Source organism: Bufo gargarizans, chromosome 1, assembly GCF_014858855.1.
Source record: "Bufo gargarizans isolate SCDJY-AF-19 chromosome 1, ASM1485885v1, whole genome shotgun sequence".
Lineage (NCBI taxonomy): Eukaryota > Metazoa > Chordata > Amphibia > Anura > Bufonidae > Bufo > Bufo gargarizans.
The window spans coordinates 494,145,711-494,165,605 of NC_058080.1; the positions used below are offsets into that span (position 1 = coordinate 494,145,711).

The following is a 19,895-nucleotide window of genomic DNA, read 5'->3' on the forward strand; positions in this document are numbered from 1 at the left end:
TGGTTCGCTTGACTGTTGCTATGGTTGTGTAAGGGCGTGTTTCCACGAGAAGAATCGCCGGCTTCTTGAAAGGAACGCCCCTTGTTTGCATAGCTCTACTCTGATAGGTTGCATCTTTACTGGAATGTGGTGACTGCATAGCGCTCGGGAGCAGAGGCAGGTAGAACTGAAGGGATTGGCTCGTTAGTCCCCGCCCATTCTTCGCTCTTATTGGCTGACCATGACAGTTTGTCACAAGGGAGGGGCGTGAACTGGCCCGCGCGCGTGGAGTGATTCTCTCTTCAAGATGGCGTCAGCGAGCAGTGGCGGAGGCCGGGTGTCTAGCGGTCGGGATCTCAACAGTGTCCCTGATGTGGCGGAGACCCTGGGGGCTGTTGCTAAACAGGGGTGAGGCTCGGCGCTGTACCGCAGCGTAAGGCGGGTTATCAGGTGCCGGCTAATGTGCGGTCGCGTGCTTTCTTACTGTCGCATGTAACATGTAGTGTGTTCTGAAGTGTAGCTGACTGGCAGCCATGTGGCCTGTGGGCCCCAGGGTCACACATGGTGTTTGGCTACTTAGTGGCCCTTACTGGCTAGCTGCATGTTACAATGAAGGCTCCAGGACTCCACATATTGGTCCCAGTGGACTGATCCCCACCGGTCACCTGTCCCTATACAGTGGGGCGGTGAAGACCTCTTACCAAAGTCTAAGGAGGTTTTCCCATTGAATAAAGTGATGCTATATAATATATACACTGAGTAATAAAAGGTGGAGGCCGCCATGGTGTAACTGGTGCTGCCTTCTGTGTCCATAACGTTCATGGATATGTCATCAATATTTACGGCTCTGAGATCCCCTTTAAAGGGTTTTCTGGGATTTTGATAGGCCATCAGTATCTGATGGACGGGGTCCAGCACCTGGGGCCCCCTGCCGATCAGCTGTTTCCAAAGGCAACAACGCTCCGTGGCTGTGCTTGGTATGGCAGTTCAGCCCCATTCACTTCTATGGGGCTGATCTGTACCTAGGCCATGTGACCGGTGAACGTGACATCACACGGCCTAGGAAAAGCTGAGAGAAGGCCACGGCGCTACCACGCTTCCCGCTGCCTTCTCGAAAAGCTGATCTGCGGGGGGTCCCAGGTGTCGGACCTCCACCGATAGCGTAGGTCATCAGTGTTTTAAGTCTCGGAAAACCCCTTTAACGATGCACTGCATGACTACGTGATTTTATATGGGACCATCAGACCCTCTCATGAATGAATTATGTAAAAACAGGTCAGTGAAGTTTAGAATTACTGTAAATTTTACTGCAGTATTAGAAATGTCCGAAGATTTTATGATTCTATGAAGGGACTGGGCGCTGCGCTTTACCTACTTCACTCTTAGGGCCGTGTGCACACTTCTGTCATCATAACTGGAAACCTTGGCGCAGCTCCAGATTCGTCAAATGACTGGCACCAAACATATCTCATTGGGGTTTCGTCAGGATGTCTGTCGTCTTGACGGGAACAATAGTGCTCTGCTATTTTTCCTTTCAAGCCGTGAGTTTCTGATGATGGTGTGAACGCAGCCTTCATGATGTACTGAACTTTGAGATTTCTTCTCTTTTGCTTTCCATGTTTTTTCTTAGCTTTGACTTCCTATGTATGCCAATATTCCACCCACGCTTCAAGAGAGAGTTCCATCAGGAGCCCGCCAAGTCTCGATCTGGACCCCAGACTCGCTCCGATCTGCTCCTTTCTGGAAGAGGTACCTTAGTGACTGACTTGAAGAGATAAGATCACACATAGTATTATATTGAGGTTAACCAAATCCCAGCAGATTTCCTAGCATGCTTGCCATGCGTGTATAATCCATCTTTTGCTAATGTGTTAAAGGGGCACCTTTTTGGTGCACAGTGCAAATTCGCAGATTCATTCTGTTATGTTATGAGCACCTTACAGAGGTTATCCTGAAAAAGATAATGATGACCCAGCCTCAGGGTAAAAAATATTCATGGAAATTGACATGCAGTGTCTCCTGCATTGGAAAATGTGTGGCTGTATCCTTTTTACAGTCACAGCTCTGTTTTCTGATACAGAGCTCCAAAAATCCACCACCACATAGACCTAGATTTAAGGTGAGCAATACATCTTCCTGCAGACACCACTAAGGCTCCATTCACACGTCCGCAATTCTGCGCAACGGAATTGCAGACCCATTCATTTCTATGGGGCAGCACGATGTGCTACCAGGGTCTGGAATTGCGGATCCGCACTTCCGGGTCTGCAATTCCGTTCCCCCCCCAAAAAATTATTAGAACATGTCCTATTCTTGTCCGCATTTGCGGACAAGAATAGGCATTTTCTATTAAGTGTTGGCAATGTGCGGTCCGCAAAAAAAGCGGAACGCACATTGCAGGTGTCCGTGTTTTGTGGATCCACAAAACAGTTACAGACGTGTGAATGGACCCTAAAGGGGAGAATTCAGCTTTTGTAATAACAGTATGCAGTAATGTCATGCACTCCCTCTAGTGGTGAAAGTGGGAAGACTGTTCTGTTTTCAGTCGCATCCTATGCAAATTGAATCAGAAAAACGGGGCTCAAACCACAACAAATATGTATTATACACTCGCCTAAAGAATTATTAGGACCACCTGTTCTATTTCTCATTAATGCGATTATCTAGTCAACCAATCACATGGCAGTTGCTTCAATGCATGTAGGGTTGTGGTCCTGGTCAAGACAATCTCCTGAACTCCAAACTGAATGTCAGAATGGGAAAGAAAGGTGGGCTAAAACAGCAGAAGACCCCACCGGGTACCACTCATCTCCACTACAAATAGGAAAAAGAGGCTACAATTTGCACGAGCTCACCAAAATTGGACTGTTGAAGACTGGAAAAATGTTGCCTGGTCTGAGTCTTGCTTTCTGTTGAGACATTTGAATCCGAATTTGGCGTAAACAGAATGAGAACATGTATCCATTATTCCTTGTTACCACTGTGCAGGCTGGTGGTGGTGGTGTAATAGTGTGGGGGATGTTTTCTGGGCACACTTTAGGCCCCTTAGTGCCAATTGGCCATCGTTTAAATGCCATGGGCTACCTGAGCATTGTTTCTGACTATGTCCATCCCTTCATGACCACCATGTACCCATCCTCTGATGGCTACTTCCAGCAGGATAATGCACCATGTCACAAAGCTTGAATCATTTCAAATTGGTTTCTTGAACATGACAATGAGTTCACTGTACTAAAATGGCCCCACAGTCACCAGATCTCAACCCAATAGAGCATCTTTGGGATGTGGTAGAACGGGAGCTTTGTGCCCTGGATGTGCATCCCTCAAATCTCCATCAACTGCAAGATGCTGTCCTATCACTATGGGCCAACATTTCTAAAGAATGCTATCAGCACCTTGTTGAATCAATGCCACCTAGAATTAAGGCAGTTCTGAAGGCAAAAGGGGGTCCAACACCGTATTAGTATGGTGTTCCTAATGATTCTTTAGGTGAGTGTAAGTGTTTCTGCACAGAACTCTGGATGTTAAATTGTGAAAGTTTACTTTAAAGCAAGCTATTCTGGATTTGTACAATTCTGTTGCACTCCCAGTGGTTATTTTGTGAGTGAGAATCTCAATTTATTGATATCACTGGTTCAAAAGGAAAACTTGTATATTACAGACTGGAACACGCTTATTGTGGGGAAGCTTTCAGAATGGATAAAAGCAGATTCACAAATACCATCAATGCGTAAAACATCAGAAGCGGTAAGGGCAAAAAGAGAAAATAATTATGCGATAAACTATTGCATATGTCTAGTTTTCTCAAATATAAAATGGTATGCATCTCTTAAATTGACGGATCACAAAGTAAAAGGTATCATTACATTCAGATGAGCCTATCTGTGCCTGTAACAGTGAATTTCCTGGTGGTGAGACTCCCTTTATGGTCACAGGCTGTCCACTTTAAAGGGAACCAGGCAGCATGTGAGAGCAAGATGATCTAAGCAGATTCATTTATTTTTTTGTGGGAAAAGATTTCAGTTTAACATGTGACTAATTAATTTGAATTCATGTACCTGCCATGATTTGAAGTCCAGTGGGCAGTTCTAATAATTGACAATCTCATTGTTTAATAGCCCAAGTGAAAAAGAATTGAAGTATACCAAATCTTTTCCCAAAAACTGTCTTCTTAGCTCCTGCTGTTCTTATCCCACTGTGTGTAAGTCATTCAATGGTCCTCATATGAATATTAATATTGCAGGCTCTGCTACAGGAGTTAAATTTCTCCGCTTATCTCGGCCTTCCTGCTTTTCTGATTCCGCTCGCAACAGAGGAAAACAGCAACTTGGCTCGGCTCCTGCTAAATCACATTCACACTGGCCACCATTCCACCATGGTGAGGTTTTGCGGTTCATCAGCTTGTCACTGGTGTATGAAAACTAGAGTTCAATTGATTTTATTTTTTCATTCTGCTGTATTAGTTCTGGATAAGAGTACCACTAATGGCTTCCAATGATCTGCGAGAAGACCTGATAGAAAACGAGCCAGCACCTGATTGTGATAGTGAAGATAAGGCTGGGGAAGAAAGGACTTGGATTTGGTGAGAAAAGGGGGAATGGTCATGGACTGGGCATCCTAGATGAATGGCGCTGATTGTCTTCATCATTACCTCTTAGGTGGCATAATTTTAGGACACTCTGTGATTACAACAAGAAAATTGCTTTGGGTGAGATAATTAATCTACAAACTTGGTTCTGGGCTTATTAAAGTTGTGCTTGTTATCCTTATTGTCAAATTACCTCCTGTTAGCTATTGAAGTGGGCGCTGATCTGCCAGGTATTAATGTGATAGATCGGTGGTTGGGTGAACCCATCAAGGCAGCCATACTTCCAACCAGCATATTCCTCACTAACAAGAAAGGATTCCCTGTCCTATCCAAAGTACACCAGCGACTCATCTTCCGGCTGTTTAAGGTAACGTTTACTTTTGAGGTTTCAGGAATGCAATCTGTTACCCTGGTCTGTTACCCTCAACTTGTTTTGTGTCTTCTCTAGCTGGAGGTGCAGTTTGTGATTTCTGGGTCACATCATCACTCTGAAAAAGATTTCAGTTCGTACTTACAATATCTTGAGTATTTAAGTCAGAATCGTCTGCCTCCAAATGCGTATGAGATGTTTGCCAAAGGATATGAGGACTACTTACAGTCTCCACTCCAGGTTGGTAAGAGGACTATATAAGCATTGATGTTTGCATTGAGGCAGGTCTTCTTGTGGTTGGTTGTATAGATTACGTTACTAGTTGGTTGTACATAATGTATGTAATACATGTGTTTTTCTGCCTTCTGATTATTTGCCTCATTTCCTCTACAGCCGCTCATGGATAACTTAGAATCTCAAACTTATGAAGTTTTTGAGAAGGATCCCGTGAAATATTCACAATACCAACAGGTAATTTTGTGTCTGGAAGTATGGCATAATTAGTCATATTTTGGGTTGGGGTCATGGAAACCTGAGTGACCAAAATGTGATAACGATAGCTGACCTTCATTGATAGAACAGTGCTACTGGTTCTCTCTACAGGACCAGGCTGATGTTAATAGCCCATGTTCATATTAACCTTGCAGACTTGTTGCTTCCCTTCCAGGCGGTGTATAAATGTCTGTTGGACAGAGTTCCAGAGGAAGAAAAGGAAACTAACACACAGTAGGTTTAATGCTTTTTGGTTCTACCTTATTAAGCCTCATTCACACGACCATATCCATTTTGCGGTCCGCAGATCTTCAAAATACGGATGCGGTCCATTTGCATCTTCCACTGTATAAATGCCTATTGTCTGCAAATCAGACCAGAATAGGACAACACAGATGACGGCTCTTAAAGGGGTTCTGCACTTTCAATTAACTGATCTATCCTCTGGATAGATCATCAGCTTCTGATCGGCGGGGGTCCGACACCCGGGACCCCAGCCGATCAGCTGTTTGAGAAGGCAGCGGCGCTCCAGCAGCGCCGTGGCCTTCTCACTGTTTACCGCCGGGCCGCCCGCCCACTGACGTCACGACTTGTATCAACTAGAGTGGGCGCGGCTAAGCTCCATTCAAGTGAACAGAGCTTAGCCGCGCCCACTCTAGTTGATACAAGTCGTGACGTCAGTGGGCGGGCGGCCCGGCGGTAAACAGTGAGAAGGCCGCGCTGCTGCTGGAGCGCCACTGCCTTCTCAAACAGCTGATCGGCGGGGGTCCCGGGTGTCGGACCCCCGCCGATCAGAAGCTGATGATCTATCCAGAGGATAGATCATCAGTTAATTGAAAGTGCAGAACCCCTTTAATTTTTTGAGGCACCATAGAAATTAATGAACAAAATCACTGAATATCAGGATATTCCAAAGACAGTTGCTAAATTAACATAAATATCACTGAGGGTAACTTCCTAAAACTTAACTTTTAATCTACATACAATATAAAATACAAGAATTAATAAATACAGTCACCAACTGGAGCATGATATCCATAGTACATAGACGGCTAGCAAGAATACTCAGCGGATGGCAAGACAATCAAAACGAAATACCTTAGGAAGGATAATCTAAATATATCTTGCCCTTACCACCACTGCTCAGCCCAGAGATACACCTTGAAGGTAGGTGTACTCTGTCCACTTACCTCGGCTAACCTGTCCTTGTACAACGCTATTAATTAATGACACGCCGTACAACATCCTAGACCGGACCATGATATCTAGTGCAAGAAGCTGTTAATACACTGGACGGTTAGCAAAAAATCAGGACAAGGTGCATTTGGGACAGAAATGGAAATATAAAATATCTGTCCCTATTCTTGCGCTTACCAACACTGCTCAGCCCAGAGATGCACCTTTTTAAAGGTAGGTGTACTCTGTCCACGTACCTCGGCTAACCTGTCCTTATACAGTCCTATCACTTTCTGACACAACGCACAATATCCCAACTCGTTTCCCCTTATAGATTATCACCATAGAAATGAATGGGTCCACATTCTATCCACAAAGAATGCAGATTGGATAGGGATCCAAATCTGTTTGTCTGCAGCTCTAAGAAGTCCAGAACATGCGCTCTTTTATTTAGTTTGCTAGTAATATCCTCTCAGTTCCGTTATTTCCATTTGTTTTAAATTTCAGCCAGTGTATATTTTTCTATGACCTTTCTAGAATTTTGATGGTTCTTGGAGCAGGTCGGGGGCCTCTGGTGAATGCATCAATTCGAGCTGCCAAGCAAGCCGAGCGTTTGATTAAAGTATATGCAGTGGAGAAAAACCCTAATGCCGTAATTACGTGAGTGACAAATGCTGAATCCTTAAAGGGGTGTGTCACTTCAGCAAATGGCATTTATTATGTAGATAAAGTTAATATCAGCCACTTACTAATGTATTGTGATTATCCATATTGCCTCATTTGCTAGCTGGATTCATTTTTCCAGTCTTTTTCCCATGGTCCCGGCCACCTGAGAGGCCGGCACTTTTTTCTATAGTGTGCAAGCACGGCCACTGCTGATGGAGTGAAGGGTGATTGTAACCATGGAAATGAGCTGTGTATAATGCAATTAATCCAGCCAGCAAAGGAAGCAATATGGATAACAACAATACATTAGTAAGTGGCTGATATTAACTTTATCTACATAATAAACGCCACTTGCTGAAGTGACACAACCCCTTTTTATTTTTTTTTTTTTTTTTTTTTTTTTTTTTTCCTGGCTCCAGATATTGATGACCTATCCTCAGAATAGTTATTGGTATCACATTGGTGAGGGGTCTGACACCCTGTAACCCAGTGATCAAGCTGTTCCCTGCATGTACTGGAACGTAACACTTTCAGCTCTGTTCAAAATTCCCTGTCCTGACGATAAGTCATCCCTTTCTGGAGCCTGGAGAACCCATTTTAAGAAGAATTCTTGAGCCTTGAAAATGTTGTGTTCTTTTCTCCTTTAGGTTGGAAGGGTGGCGTTATGAAGAGTGGGGCAGTCAGGTGACGGTGGTGTCCAGTGATATGAGAGAATGGAACCCTCCCGAGAAAGCGGATATCATTGTTAGTGAGCTCTTAGGATCTTTTGGAGACAACGAACTCTCCCCTGAGTGCCTCGATGGAGCTCAGCACTTTCTTAAAGGTTTGGTTCTGCTTGGTTTCTTTACACACTGACACACACATTGACATTGCTTTTTAGGAGTAAATTTTATTAGAGCAACAGAAAGCAGTCACCTTAAATCTGCCTTTTGCTTATTGCTCAATCAATACAGGCGTCTTGTTTAGGTTCAGTAGATTTAGATGCTGTTAAAGGAAAATTCCAGCCATCACATAATTTTATCATGGAGTTAATGATGCCACAAACTAGAAAGTAGCTGGTAATGGCAAATAAGATGAAGCTCAAAGCCCTTACGCTGCACGAATAAGGAGCGCACGTTGAGACTGGGGGGGTAGCCAACTTCTCATTTTCTTGATTGAAATGATTTTCTAACCTTTTCAGTTTTTTTGACTTATTCTTCTGTGCAGAGGGTGGTGTTAGTATTCCAGGGGAGTATACCTCTTATTTGGCCCCAATATCTTCCTCCAAACTTTACAATGAGGTGAGAGCGTGCAGAGAAAAGGACAGAGATCCGGAGGTGAGATGGAAATTTAAGGTTGCATTTTCATTTACCTTCTACTTGTATTTACTGTGTCACCTTAGATCTAGACATTACCTAGTACAGTTGGCACTAGTTCAGTTATGTGATCAAAGCTACGTATAGGTTTTCTATACTGGGCAGATATCGGTATAGCTGTGCATTCTTTTCTCCTCTTTTTACTATTCAAATTTACAGAAGGGTGGTGTCGCACATAGCATTTTTGGCAGTTTTCCTTGTGCTTTTCTTTTGTGGTGTTTTTAACATTGCAGTGGAACCTGCGAGATGGAACACGCCCTTTTAAAGTCCATAGTGTATTTTAAAATGCACTACATACAAAGGGTGGGGGGATATTTATTATCCATTGTATGCGTGAAGACGCGTCGCAAACTCGCTATACTTATGCAACTCGTTTTGGGTCTTGCTCACCACTTTTTTCCAAAAGTGGGGGGTGCATCCCGTCACATTTCTACGCCAGGAAACTTGCCTAGATTATAGCTGAATAGGGAAGCAACCAACGCCAGTAGGGGACAGGTTAAGATTGGTGTGTAATACGCTGATCTTAGTACATGCCCCTCCAAAAGTGTGTGGTGGTGGTGGTGTGTTTTTTTTTTTTTTTTATTAAAGCACTTTTCAGAACACATCATGATCCAGGGTATTGCATTTTATGTAGTTTTCCCACAGACTTCTCTATAGGACCTGAAAAAGACACAACCTGTGACCCTACAGCTGTTGCCAATTTTTTTGCAACTACTTGATTGACCAATGCTGTAGATGACATAAATGTAATGTAAAACCTGTCTTTTACCAGCTGTTTCTGCCAATGTATGCAACCTTCCCTTTAGGATGTATAATATAAAATGTAATATTCAAGCTCAGTATTTCTTACTGTAGAATGTTACCATATTCCAGGCTCAGTTTGAGATGCCATATGTTGTGAGGTTGCACAATTTCCACCAACTCTCCAATCCCTTGCCATGTTTCATATTTCAACATCCAAATAAAGGTGAGTGTTATGTATTTAATGGTTCCTGAAAGAAATTGTGTGTGGGGTGTTTTTTTTTTTTTTTTTTTTTTTAATCGTATGTAAAAATACACCCCAAAACACATTGCCCCACTTCTCCTGAGTATGGCGATACCACATATGTGACACTTTTTTGCAGCCTAGGTGCACAAAGGGGCCCAAATTCCAATGAGTACCTTTAGGCCCCTTTCACACGGGCGAGTTTTCCGTGCGGGTGCGATCCGTGCGGCGAACGTATGGCACCCGCACTAAATCCTGACCCATTCATTTCTATGGGGCTGTGCACATGAGCGATGTTTTTAACGCATCACTTGTGCGTTCAGTTGAAATCACAGCATGCTCTATATTTTCCGATTTTTGACGTGACGCAAGCCCCATAGAAGTGAATGGGGTGTGTGAAAATCGGATGGCATCCGCAAGCAAGTACGGATGCCGTGCGATTTGCACGCATGGTTGCTAGGAGACCATCGGGATGGAGACCCGATCATTATTATTTTCCCTTATAACATGGTTATAAGGGAAAATAATAGCATTCTGAATACAGAATGCATAGTAAACCAGCGCTAGAGGGGTTAAAAAAAATAATAATTTAACTCACCTTAGTCCACTTGCTCGCGAAGCCCGGCATCTCCTTCTGTCTCCGCTGCTGATGAACAGGACCTGGGGTGAGCTGCTCCATTAAATACAGGTTAAGGACCTTCGATGACGTCACTCCGGTCATCACATGGTCTTTTACCATGGTGAATCACCATGGTAAAAGATCATGTGACGTACCATGTGATGACCGGAGTGACGTCATCGAAGGTCCTTAACCTGTATTTAATGGAGCAGCTCACCCCAGGTCCTGTTCATCAGCAGCGGAGACAGAAGGAGATGCCGGGCTTCGCGAGCAAGTGGACTAAGGTGAGTTAAATTATTATTATTTTTAACCCCTCTAGCGCTGGTTTACTATGCATTCTGTATTCAGAATGCTATTATTTTCCCTTATAACCATGTTATAAGGGAAAATAATAGTCTTCAGAACATCAATCACAAGCCCGAACTTCTATGAAGAAGTTCGGGTTTGGGTACCAAACATGCACGATTTTTCTCACGCGAGTGCAACGCATGACAATGTTTTGCACCTGCGCAGAAAAAAATCGCGCATTTTCCCGCAACCCACCCGGCTCTTATCCGGGCAAAAAAACTCACGCCCGTGTGAAAGAGGCCTTAGGATTTCACAGGGCATTTTTACGCATTTGGATTCCAAACTACTTCTCACGCTTTAGGGCCCCTAAAATGCAAGGTCAGTATAAATACCTCACAAGTGACCCCATTTTGGAAAAAAGACACCCCAAGGTATTCCGTGAGGGGTATGGTGAGTTCATGTAAAAAAAAAAAAAAAAAAAGTTAGTGGAATAGGAGACTTTGTAAGAGAAAAAAAAATTAATAAAAATTCAATTTCTGCTAACTTGTGACAAAAAATAAAAACTTCCATGAACTCACTATGCCCATCAGCGAATACCTCATGGTGTCTACTTTCCGAAATGGGGTAATTTGTGGGGTGTTTCTACTGTCTGGGTATTGTAGAACCTCAGGAAACATGACAGGTGCTCAGAAAGTCGTAAATTAATTTTTTTGCACCATAGTTTGTAAACGCTATAACTTTTACCCAAACCAATAAATATACACATTGCATTTTTAAAAATGTATTTTTTTAATTTTTTTTATCAAAGACATGTAGAACAATAAATTTAGAGAGAATTTTATATAGAAATGGAGTTTTATTTGAAAAAATTTACAACATTTTGGTCAATTTTGATATAAAAAAAAGTAAAAATGTCAGCAGCAATGAAATACCACCAAATGAAAGCTCTATTGGGGAGAAGAAAAGGAGGTAAAATTCATATGGGTGGTAAGTTGTATGACTGTTTTATGTGGCTGTTTGCTGTATTTTTTTATTTATTTTTTTTTACCCATGGGTGTTCAACAAGCAGAAAATGCACAAAAACCGCATTGACTTTTTTTTTTCTTTACATTTTACCACTAGAGAACCTGAACATACAAAACTCTTATGCCATTTACAGTAAAACTGACATCCCGTCTATTAGGGCCTGTTAGAGGCAAGACCTCATTGGCATCTGTATATGGGAAGGCCCAGGAGCCATTCTTGAGGCCCCTGCATGGCAACCCCTTAGCACCGTCTGATCATGTCACAAATAGTCTGAGATGAGAGAGGGCACTCCGTCCCTCTCTCTAACTACTTAAATACCTTACTGAGCGTTTACCCCAGTTTTAAACCACTGGGAGGAGAGTTGTCTATAATCCCGGCAGTGAGAGCAGGGTTCCAGTTGTATTACATAGCTAGCATGGGCAAAGCTCCTGTGCCCGCATCATCAATGTGCCCTAATAATACTAGACCGAGCAGGATTGGAAGGGGTTAAAAGGTTTTTCTAAAGATATTTTTTTTTTTACTGATGATCTATCCAGCGGATAGGTCATCAGTATCATCCCGGGACCCCCGCCAATCAGCTGACTTCTCAAAGCTTACCTAGCACAGCTCCATGCATTGCATAGCAGCTGTGCTTGCTATTGCACGCAGGCCCATTCAAGTGAATGAGCCTGAGCTGCTCCTAGGCCTTATGACACATGAACGTGTCATCGCTCGATCTAGGAAAAGCGGAGAGAAAGCCGCGGTGCTCACAGGAGAGCTGCTGCCTTCTCAAACAGCTGATTGGCGGGTGTCTGTTAAAGGGGTTTTCTGAGATTGTGTGTGTGTGTTTTTTTTTTTTTTTTTAAGTGCCACCAGAGAGAGAGGAGCTGCACTGAAACTTTGCATCAGGTTAAAATTCACATCACTTGCTGCGCTGTAGTGTTGTTTTTATTTTTATATATATTTTTTTTTTTCTTATATTTAAATTGCGTGATTTTGGACTGTCATTTTGTAATGGATATTAAATGTTAGCTTCAGCAGCTTCCATATATACCAAGCCGCATGCCCTCATTAGTAAATCTGTCAGAGACTAGCTCCAGCCCCTCTGTCTTTTTTCTTCATTGATCTTCTAGAAATAAACAGCCGTTAGTACGTTGCCTTTTTTATGGTGCGTCGCGAGTTCCAATTGTGAAGTGGGTACTGTTCACATATACAGGTGCGTTTGTTCAAATGGACCGCGCTGCTCCAGAGCAAACGGAGATCCTCTCTTCCAAATCACACAGACTTCTATGGATATGGGAAAGCATTCAGGTCACTATACCCCGACTAGGGCTGCAGTAAACTATTATTTAAGTAAAGGAATACTCGATCGATTAATTGAGTAATCTAATAAGAACCTTCTTAAAATAATGTGTTACTTTATAAAAATGTCCCCCTTTCCCAGTGCCATCAGTTCAGCAGCCCCTCCATGCCATGTCCCCTAGTGCCCCCATGATGGCGCTGCCATCAGCCCCTCCATCCAGATTGCCATGATGTCCCCCTTTCCCAGTGCCTCTATGCCATCCACCATGTCCCCCACTCCCCCAGATCAACCCTCCGAGTGCCTAATCACAGCTGCCCCCATTAAACCCCCCCCCCCAATACTTTTATACATGGCAAATCATAGGTGCTCCCATTAACCCCTCTAACGCCAATAACTTTATACATGCCAAACCCCAGCTGCCCACATTTCCCCATGCCAAATCACAGGTGCCACCATTTACCACCCCGCCGCCTCTGCTAACTTTAGACTTTTTAGTGCAGAGTGCGCCGATACACGGAGTCCGCAGGAGACACGTCTTCATCCCAGCCAGCATGCACTGGGGACCTGACGTCACACACAGCGTCAGCCAGCGTGCTGACTATGTGTGAAAGCAAGGTCCTGCAGCGCGGTGCCGACGGGAAAAACTCGATGAATCGTTTCAGCCCTACCCCTGACGAAGCTTTCTGAAGCAAAACCCGGGTTGGGTGATTTTTATTATACTCTGCTTGTTACCTTCTTTTATCCTGTAAGTACAATAAAACCTTTGCAGTTCAACCCATGTGACTGTGCTTCACTATTTGTGGCAACCTTGATCTTTCACAGAGGTTCACAAAGGAGAGGGGAAAGTGAATCCAAGTGACCTGAATGCTTTCCCATATCCAGGGAAGTCTGTGTGATTTGGAAGGGAGGATCTTTGTTTGCTCTGGAGCAAGCGTGGTCCATTTGAACAAACGTCAATGATCTTCTAAGCTGCTTTATGACTATGGGCTCATGCCGACGACTGCGTGCTGTCCAGGCCTGTGCTGCGGACTGCAAATTGCAGTCCGCAATGCATGGGCACAGACCTTGGGGCAACCGCATGCGGATCGCGGACCTATTCATTTGAATGGGATCCTTGATCAGCAATCCGGTCCACACTGCAAAAAAGTAGTGCATGCACTACTTTTTAGCGGTGCAGAGGCACGGCCAGAAACCCCACGGAAGCACTCCGTAGTGCTTCCATGGGGTTCCGATCTGTACTTCTGCACCGCATCTCCAGTGCCCTGTGTATTGCGGACCCGCTGTGTACATGAGCCCTAACTCAGAGTTCACAACACATGCCATTAAACAGTGTGGATCTAAAGGTGTCCATAGCCTTTAAAGAAAGTCCTACTGTCTTACCCAAGTTTTTGAAGAAAATGTCAGTGTCCTAGATTGGCGTATTCTGTTCTCGTTTCAGATCCTGTTATTGACAACAATCGTTACTGCTGCCTGAAGTACAACATAAAGCTTAATACCGTACTCCACGGATTTGCAGGTTACTTCCAGACGGTGCTTTATAAGGATGTCACGCTAAGTTAGTATTTTAATATTCACAGCAGAATCCACTGCCTACAAAAAAATCTTCAAGATATTTTATGCTGAATGCACTTATTTCACTTATTTTACATTCACTTTATAGGTATTTGCCCTGAAACACATTCTCCGGGAATGTTTTCTTGGTTTCCCATTCTGTTTCCAATAAAGGTGAGTTTGTGATTGAAAGCAGTCAGTTTAATCAAATTTCACCAAATGCCATTGTTTTTTTTTTTCTACTTTAAAGATGCAATGGCTAAGGATTGTGTACAGTAGGGATCAGCAACCTCCGGCACTCCACCTGTTCTGAAACTACAACTCCCAGAATCCTTCTTTCACTTCTATGGGAGTTACAAAACCAACTAAGTGAGCATGCTGGTAGTTGTAGTTTCATTATTCATTCGGTCATAATAGTGAATAACGGAATGCCTCTAAAGGTGTTCCGTCATAGAATTGCGTTATGGTCCTTGGTAACGGAATCCGTAACGCAATTCACCTTTTACCAGTGAACGAATTTCAAAATGTGAAATTTGCCCATTTCTAATGATGGTAATGTCTTCTTGTGGTCCCACACCATGTAATGAGGCCTAGGCACACAGATTTAAAAATGTAATGGGACTGCATTCGATTTGCAAAAAATACTGATTGGATGCGGGCTGAAAATACAGTTGTGGGCATGAGGCCTTAAAGCCCTATTTGGATGGACATTACATACAGAGCTACAAAACACACGGGTTTACAGCCCCACATATGTACCTCTTACATCCAGTGATGTAGATTTTTCTTTTTCCTCATCTTCTCAATTGGGAGCTCAAACCACCATAGAAACATAGAATGTGCCGGCAGATAAGAACCATTTGGCCCATCTAGTCTGCCCAATATACTGAATCCTATGAATAGCCCCTGGCCCTATCTTATATGAAGGATGGCCTTATGCCTATCCCATGCATGCTTAAACTCCTCCACTGTATTTGCAGCTACCACTTCTGCAGGAAGGCTATTCCATGCATCCACTACTCTCTCAGTAAAGTAATACTTCCTGATATTACACAATGACTAGATTCCTCACTTCCATCAGCCTCCCCTTCCTGGTGCCCCAAAACATTGTCATCCTGCTGCTACCCCCCCCCCCCCATACTTTTCCCGCTGTGCTCCCCAATGCCTCCAAATACTGTACTGCAGAGGTGATACCATACAGATGTGTTCCCCCCCCCCCCCCCCAAAATAAGGCCCTCAGTAGTAATGGTGCCCCCCTACAGTACCCCTAATAGCAACCTCAATACTAGTAATGCCCTCCATATTGTGCCCAATACTAATGACCCGATAGGGCAATAAATCCCCCCTTACATAATGTAATGCCCTCCATATTGTGCCCAGTAATATGCCATCACAGTACACCCAATAATAATTTATGCCCCCATAGAGCATTCAGGCCCCCCTCATTTAGATAATGGTCTCCCCCTGTAGTATAATGTTCCCACATATAATGCTCTCCCCCCCCCTCCTCTGTTGTGTAATGCCCTCATATGTAATCCTCCCTCCACTCCTGCCCAGAAGCGGGCATGTCATCACAAAAATAACACAGTAATTAAAACTTCGTATTGCCGTTTTTAATAATGCAGTATATAACGTATACTGGTTTATTGCTACTACTCACTACCAGCTAGGTGAAAGACCTACACACAGAAGCAAAATTGTAGGAATAGCAATAGTACGTCACATGTCGGGTCTTTAAACATGGCACCTGCTCCAGAGTGACTGCTGTTTAAGGCTACTTTCACACTAGCGTTCGATCGGATCCGTTCTGAACGTATCCGCTCATATTAATGCAGACGGTGGCTCCGTTCAGAACGGATCCATCTGCCTTATATTGGCAAAAAATGGCTAAGTGTGAAATTAGCCTGAGCGGATCCGTCCAGACTTTTACATTGAAAGTCAATGGGGGACGGATCCGTTTAAAGATTGAGCCATATTGTGGCATTTTCAAACGGATCCGTCCCCATTGACTTACATTGCCAGTCTGGACGGATCCGCACGGCCAGGCGGACACCCGAAGGCTGCAAGCAGCGTTCAGGTGTCCTCCTGCTGAGCGGAGCGGAGGCTGAACGCCGCCAGACTGATGCAGTCTGAGCGGATCCGCATCCATTCAGACTGCATCAGGGCTGGACGGAAGCGTTCGGGTCCGCTTGTGAGCCCCTTCAAACGGAGCTCACGAGCGGACAGCCGAACGCTAGTTTAGTGTGAAACTATCCTAACACAGCAGACACCCATGGCTAATTTTCACGATCGGCGGTAATTAAAGTCCAATGGGGCTGAGCTGCTACACCAAGCACTGCCACTATACGATGTACTGCGCTGTCCTTGGAAAGAAGCCGGCAACCCTCATAGCTCGCCAAAGCTTCGGTGAGCGCAGCGTTTCCCTTATCGATGTGGGTGCCGGGACTTGGATCCCCGTTTCTGGTAATTAGGGATGAGTGGATCGACTTTGGCAGAAACATCCGAAGTCTATTCGCATAATACTTAGTTTGAATACTGTACGGAGCGAGCGCACCATACAGTATTTGAATGTATTGGCTCCTATGAGCCAAAGTTATTACTTTGCAAAGTCTCGCAAGACTTTGCATAATAACTTCATAAATCAATTTCTACTGTAAAAGAACATTTCCCAAACTTAGGTTCGGTTCCAAGTGGTACCTTACAGTACAGCATTCAAACGAAGTATGTTTCATCCAAAGTTGATTCGCTCATCCCTAGTGATAATGATGACCTATCCTGAGGATCGTCGTCATAATCTTTTCAAGGATAACCCCTTATAACTGGCCATACACTGTTAGGTGAGACTGTTCAACTATCTAATGTGTGTGGGGTCCTCTCAACTCTCCTCCCCCCTCCATCTATGTTGGGGGAGATGAGGATTAGGCATGTTGTATTTGAACAGCATGAGCCCTTTGTTCTTAGGATAAGTTGCTCCTCCACTGCTGAGAACTTGTGGTGTATGGCCAGCCTGACTGTGGACCAAAAAAATATATATATATATATATATATATATATATATATATATATATATATCACACAGTGTACTCCTCTTACTATGGTTACTCCTATAGCCGTCATGTTTCAGATTGACCTGTATTACTAAACTATTCATAATTTTTTTATTTCTTTGTATTATGCAGCAACCCATTCCTTTAAAGGAGGGAGATACAGTATGTGTACGGTTCTGGCGTTGTAACAATGGCAAGAAAGTCTGGTACGAGTGGGCTGTGACATCTCCCATCTGCTCTGCGATTCACAATCCCACTGGCCGCTCCTACACCATTGGACTGTGACCCATATACAGGACTTTTGTTATGGTGGCTGAGCCCTTCTAGTAGCAAACTCTTTAATACAGACCTGGTGATGGATTAGCGTGATGCTCCAAAATGTACTGCAGCGACTGTGGAGTGTAAAACCTACCAGACGTCTTCAGTGAAACCTCCATGGTTCTCCTCTGTCTTTTTTTATTATGTGAAACTTAGAAACAATAAATATAATGTTTACTGCATTTTATTTGTGGACCTGTTTATAGTACCCCTTCTGTATGTGTCTTTAGTATTAGTTGCTTAGAAGTTAGCGAATCTGTCACCACAAAATGCAGTATAATCTGCAAGCCGCATGTTATAGAGCAGGAGGAGCAGAGCAGGTGGATATATTTATGGGATAAGATTCAGTAAATTTTATATCACTGCGGTTTCTGAACTTGAGACAGCACACGTGCACAACTGACGGCTATCTGTATACAAACTTAGGCTACATGCACACGAACGTTTTGTGTCCGTTCCGTGTAGTGGTTTTTTTTTTTTGTTTTTTTTTTCACGGATAGGATGCGGACCCATTCATTTCAATGGGTCCGCAAAAAGTGCTGTCCACATCGGTATGTCTGTTCCGTAAGCCCTGTTAAAAAAAAAAAAAACATAGAACCTGTCTTATTATTGTTTGTTTTAGGCATTGTTACAATGGATCTGCATGTAGCCTTAAAGGGAACCTGTCACCTGGATTTTGTGTATAGAGCTGAGGACATGGGTTGCTAGATGGCCGCTAGCACATCCGCAATACCCAGTTCCCATAGCTCTGTGTGCCATAAGGGGTAGAAATGTGACATAATGAAATGTGACACTTCTCCCCCTCATGTTACCGTAAATGCACATCCGTATGCCATCCGTTTTTGGGGGTGGGTTTTTTGCAGTGCACTCCTATTACCTTCTATGGGGAGCACACTTGGTGGTGGCTGGACCGGACCTCCTTTCCCAATATAGGTGCGGGTCCCAGTGGTGGGACCCGCACCTATAAGACAATGGGGGCATAGCCTAGTGATATGCCCCTATTGTCTGTGATGAGACAACCCCTTTAAGAAAAGACCTTTCTCAATAAGCTGGGAATATGCCCTTCTGGTGTAGAACATTCAATCTATAGAAAGTTCTGAACAAGAAGTATGCTAGGAGTCCATCTTTTCTTATGGAAATGTTTACATGAGGAAGATTAGCTAATAAAAGGGAGGGTTATGGGAAGTGGTGGTGGTAGTAGGGGCCAGATTGATCTCAGGGGTGTTTAGGAGGGTTAGTTGGGAGAGAAGGAAGGTAAGTCAGGTCTTGGTTTTTTGTCTTCTTGCAGGGGCGGATTGGCAATAGACCTTACAGGCCGGCCAGTGGAAGTGCTGCCTGCAGTATTTTGTGATGGACTGTGGCATTTGGCTCTGTTGGGTGGTATAATGTGCCACAATATGTTATTGCTGGCCCTGCCAATTTGGACCAGACTACAAAATGGGGCCACTTCTAGTATCTTTTTTTTTTTTTTTTTTTTTTTTCCAGGCCACTTTAAGTTCCCAGTCCGCCCCTGTCCTCTTGCTAATTCATTGAGGATGAGTGGGGTCTGGCGTCCTTAGTAGAAGCTTCTTTTTTGCTTATCAATGGATAGTTTCATTTTCCAGTTTCTTCTGTAGAGAAGAAAAGGTTGTCTAAGAAACCCTCCACCGTATCCAATGATATTCACTACAATGAAGAGACAGCAGATGGAGCCAAAATGCCAAATATTGACTTGATTATGTAACTAGTGTGTTCACGATATAATGAAAATTCGTTTACCGGCTTTCTCAGGCTGCTCTAACTAAGAAACAAAAACAGATTGAAAAAAGAGGTAGGGGTTCTGATCGGCCATTGCAATTTTATGAAGAGTCCTAGTATTATTTTGTAGAATAAATATTTGCCTCATATCCAGCTGTTTTCTTCCATCAGATTCTTGGTACATTTGGGGCCGGATCTCTGCTGGTCCCCATTATAGTAAATGGGGACGTTCAAGCTTTTGGCAATGCCAGAGTGCAGAGATCCAGTAGGCTATTCCCTGCTGCCACAGCCTGCCGTATCTCTAGCGCTAGTGTGAACCTAGCCTTAGGTCTACTTTGGCAGTATATTGTACTTGGTTCTGCTGCAGAACCAAATACAAAAGTGTAGCGCAATATACTGCCAAAGTAGAACCAAAG

General features: G+C 43.7%; 1 protein-coding gene across 1 annotated transcript; it reads left to right on the forward strand.

The window, feature by feature from the left end:
• Positions 1-251: 251 nt before the first annotated feature.
• On the forward strand, positions 252-17,924 carry PRMT5 (protein arginine methyltransferase 5). Its single transcript, XM_044287886.1, has 17 exons — positions 252-387; positions 1,610-1,728; positions 3,641-3,726; positions 4,223-4,357; positions 4,443-4,561; positions 4,638-4,687; positions 4,771-4,934; positions 5,016-5,177; positions 5,331-5,408; positions 5,605-5,663; positions 7,143-7,265; positions 7,919-8,094; positions 8,478-8,587; positions 9,500-9,593; positions 14,265-14,381; positions 14,487-14,551; positions 17,557-17,924. Exons 1-17 carry the CDS (start codon positions 287-289, stop codon positions 17,707-17,709), a joined length of 1,911 nt encoding a protein of 636 aa, XP_044143821.1. The 5' UTR covers positions 252-286; the 3' UTR covers positions 17,710-17,924.
• Positions 17,925-19,895: the final 1,971 nt, after the last annotated feature.

Coding starts and splice junctions, on each gene's coding strand:
- PRMT5 (XM_044287886.1), top strand. CDS start 287: ATGGCGTCAGCGAGCAGTGGCGGAGGCCGGGTGTCTAGCGGTCGGGAT. Junction 4,358..4,442: donor CTGGCCACCATTCCACCATG/GTGAGGTTTTGC, acceptor CTGCTGTATTAG/TTCTGGATAAGAGTACCACT. Junction 5,664..7,142: donor GAAAAGGAAACTAACACACA/GTAGGTTTAATG, acceptor TGACCTTTCTAG/AATTTTGATGGTTCTTGGAG.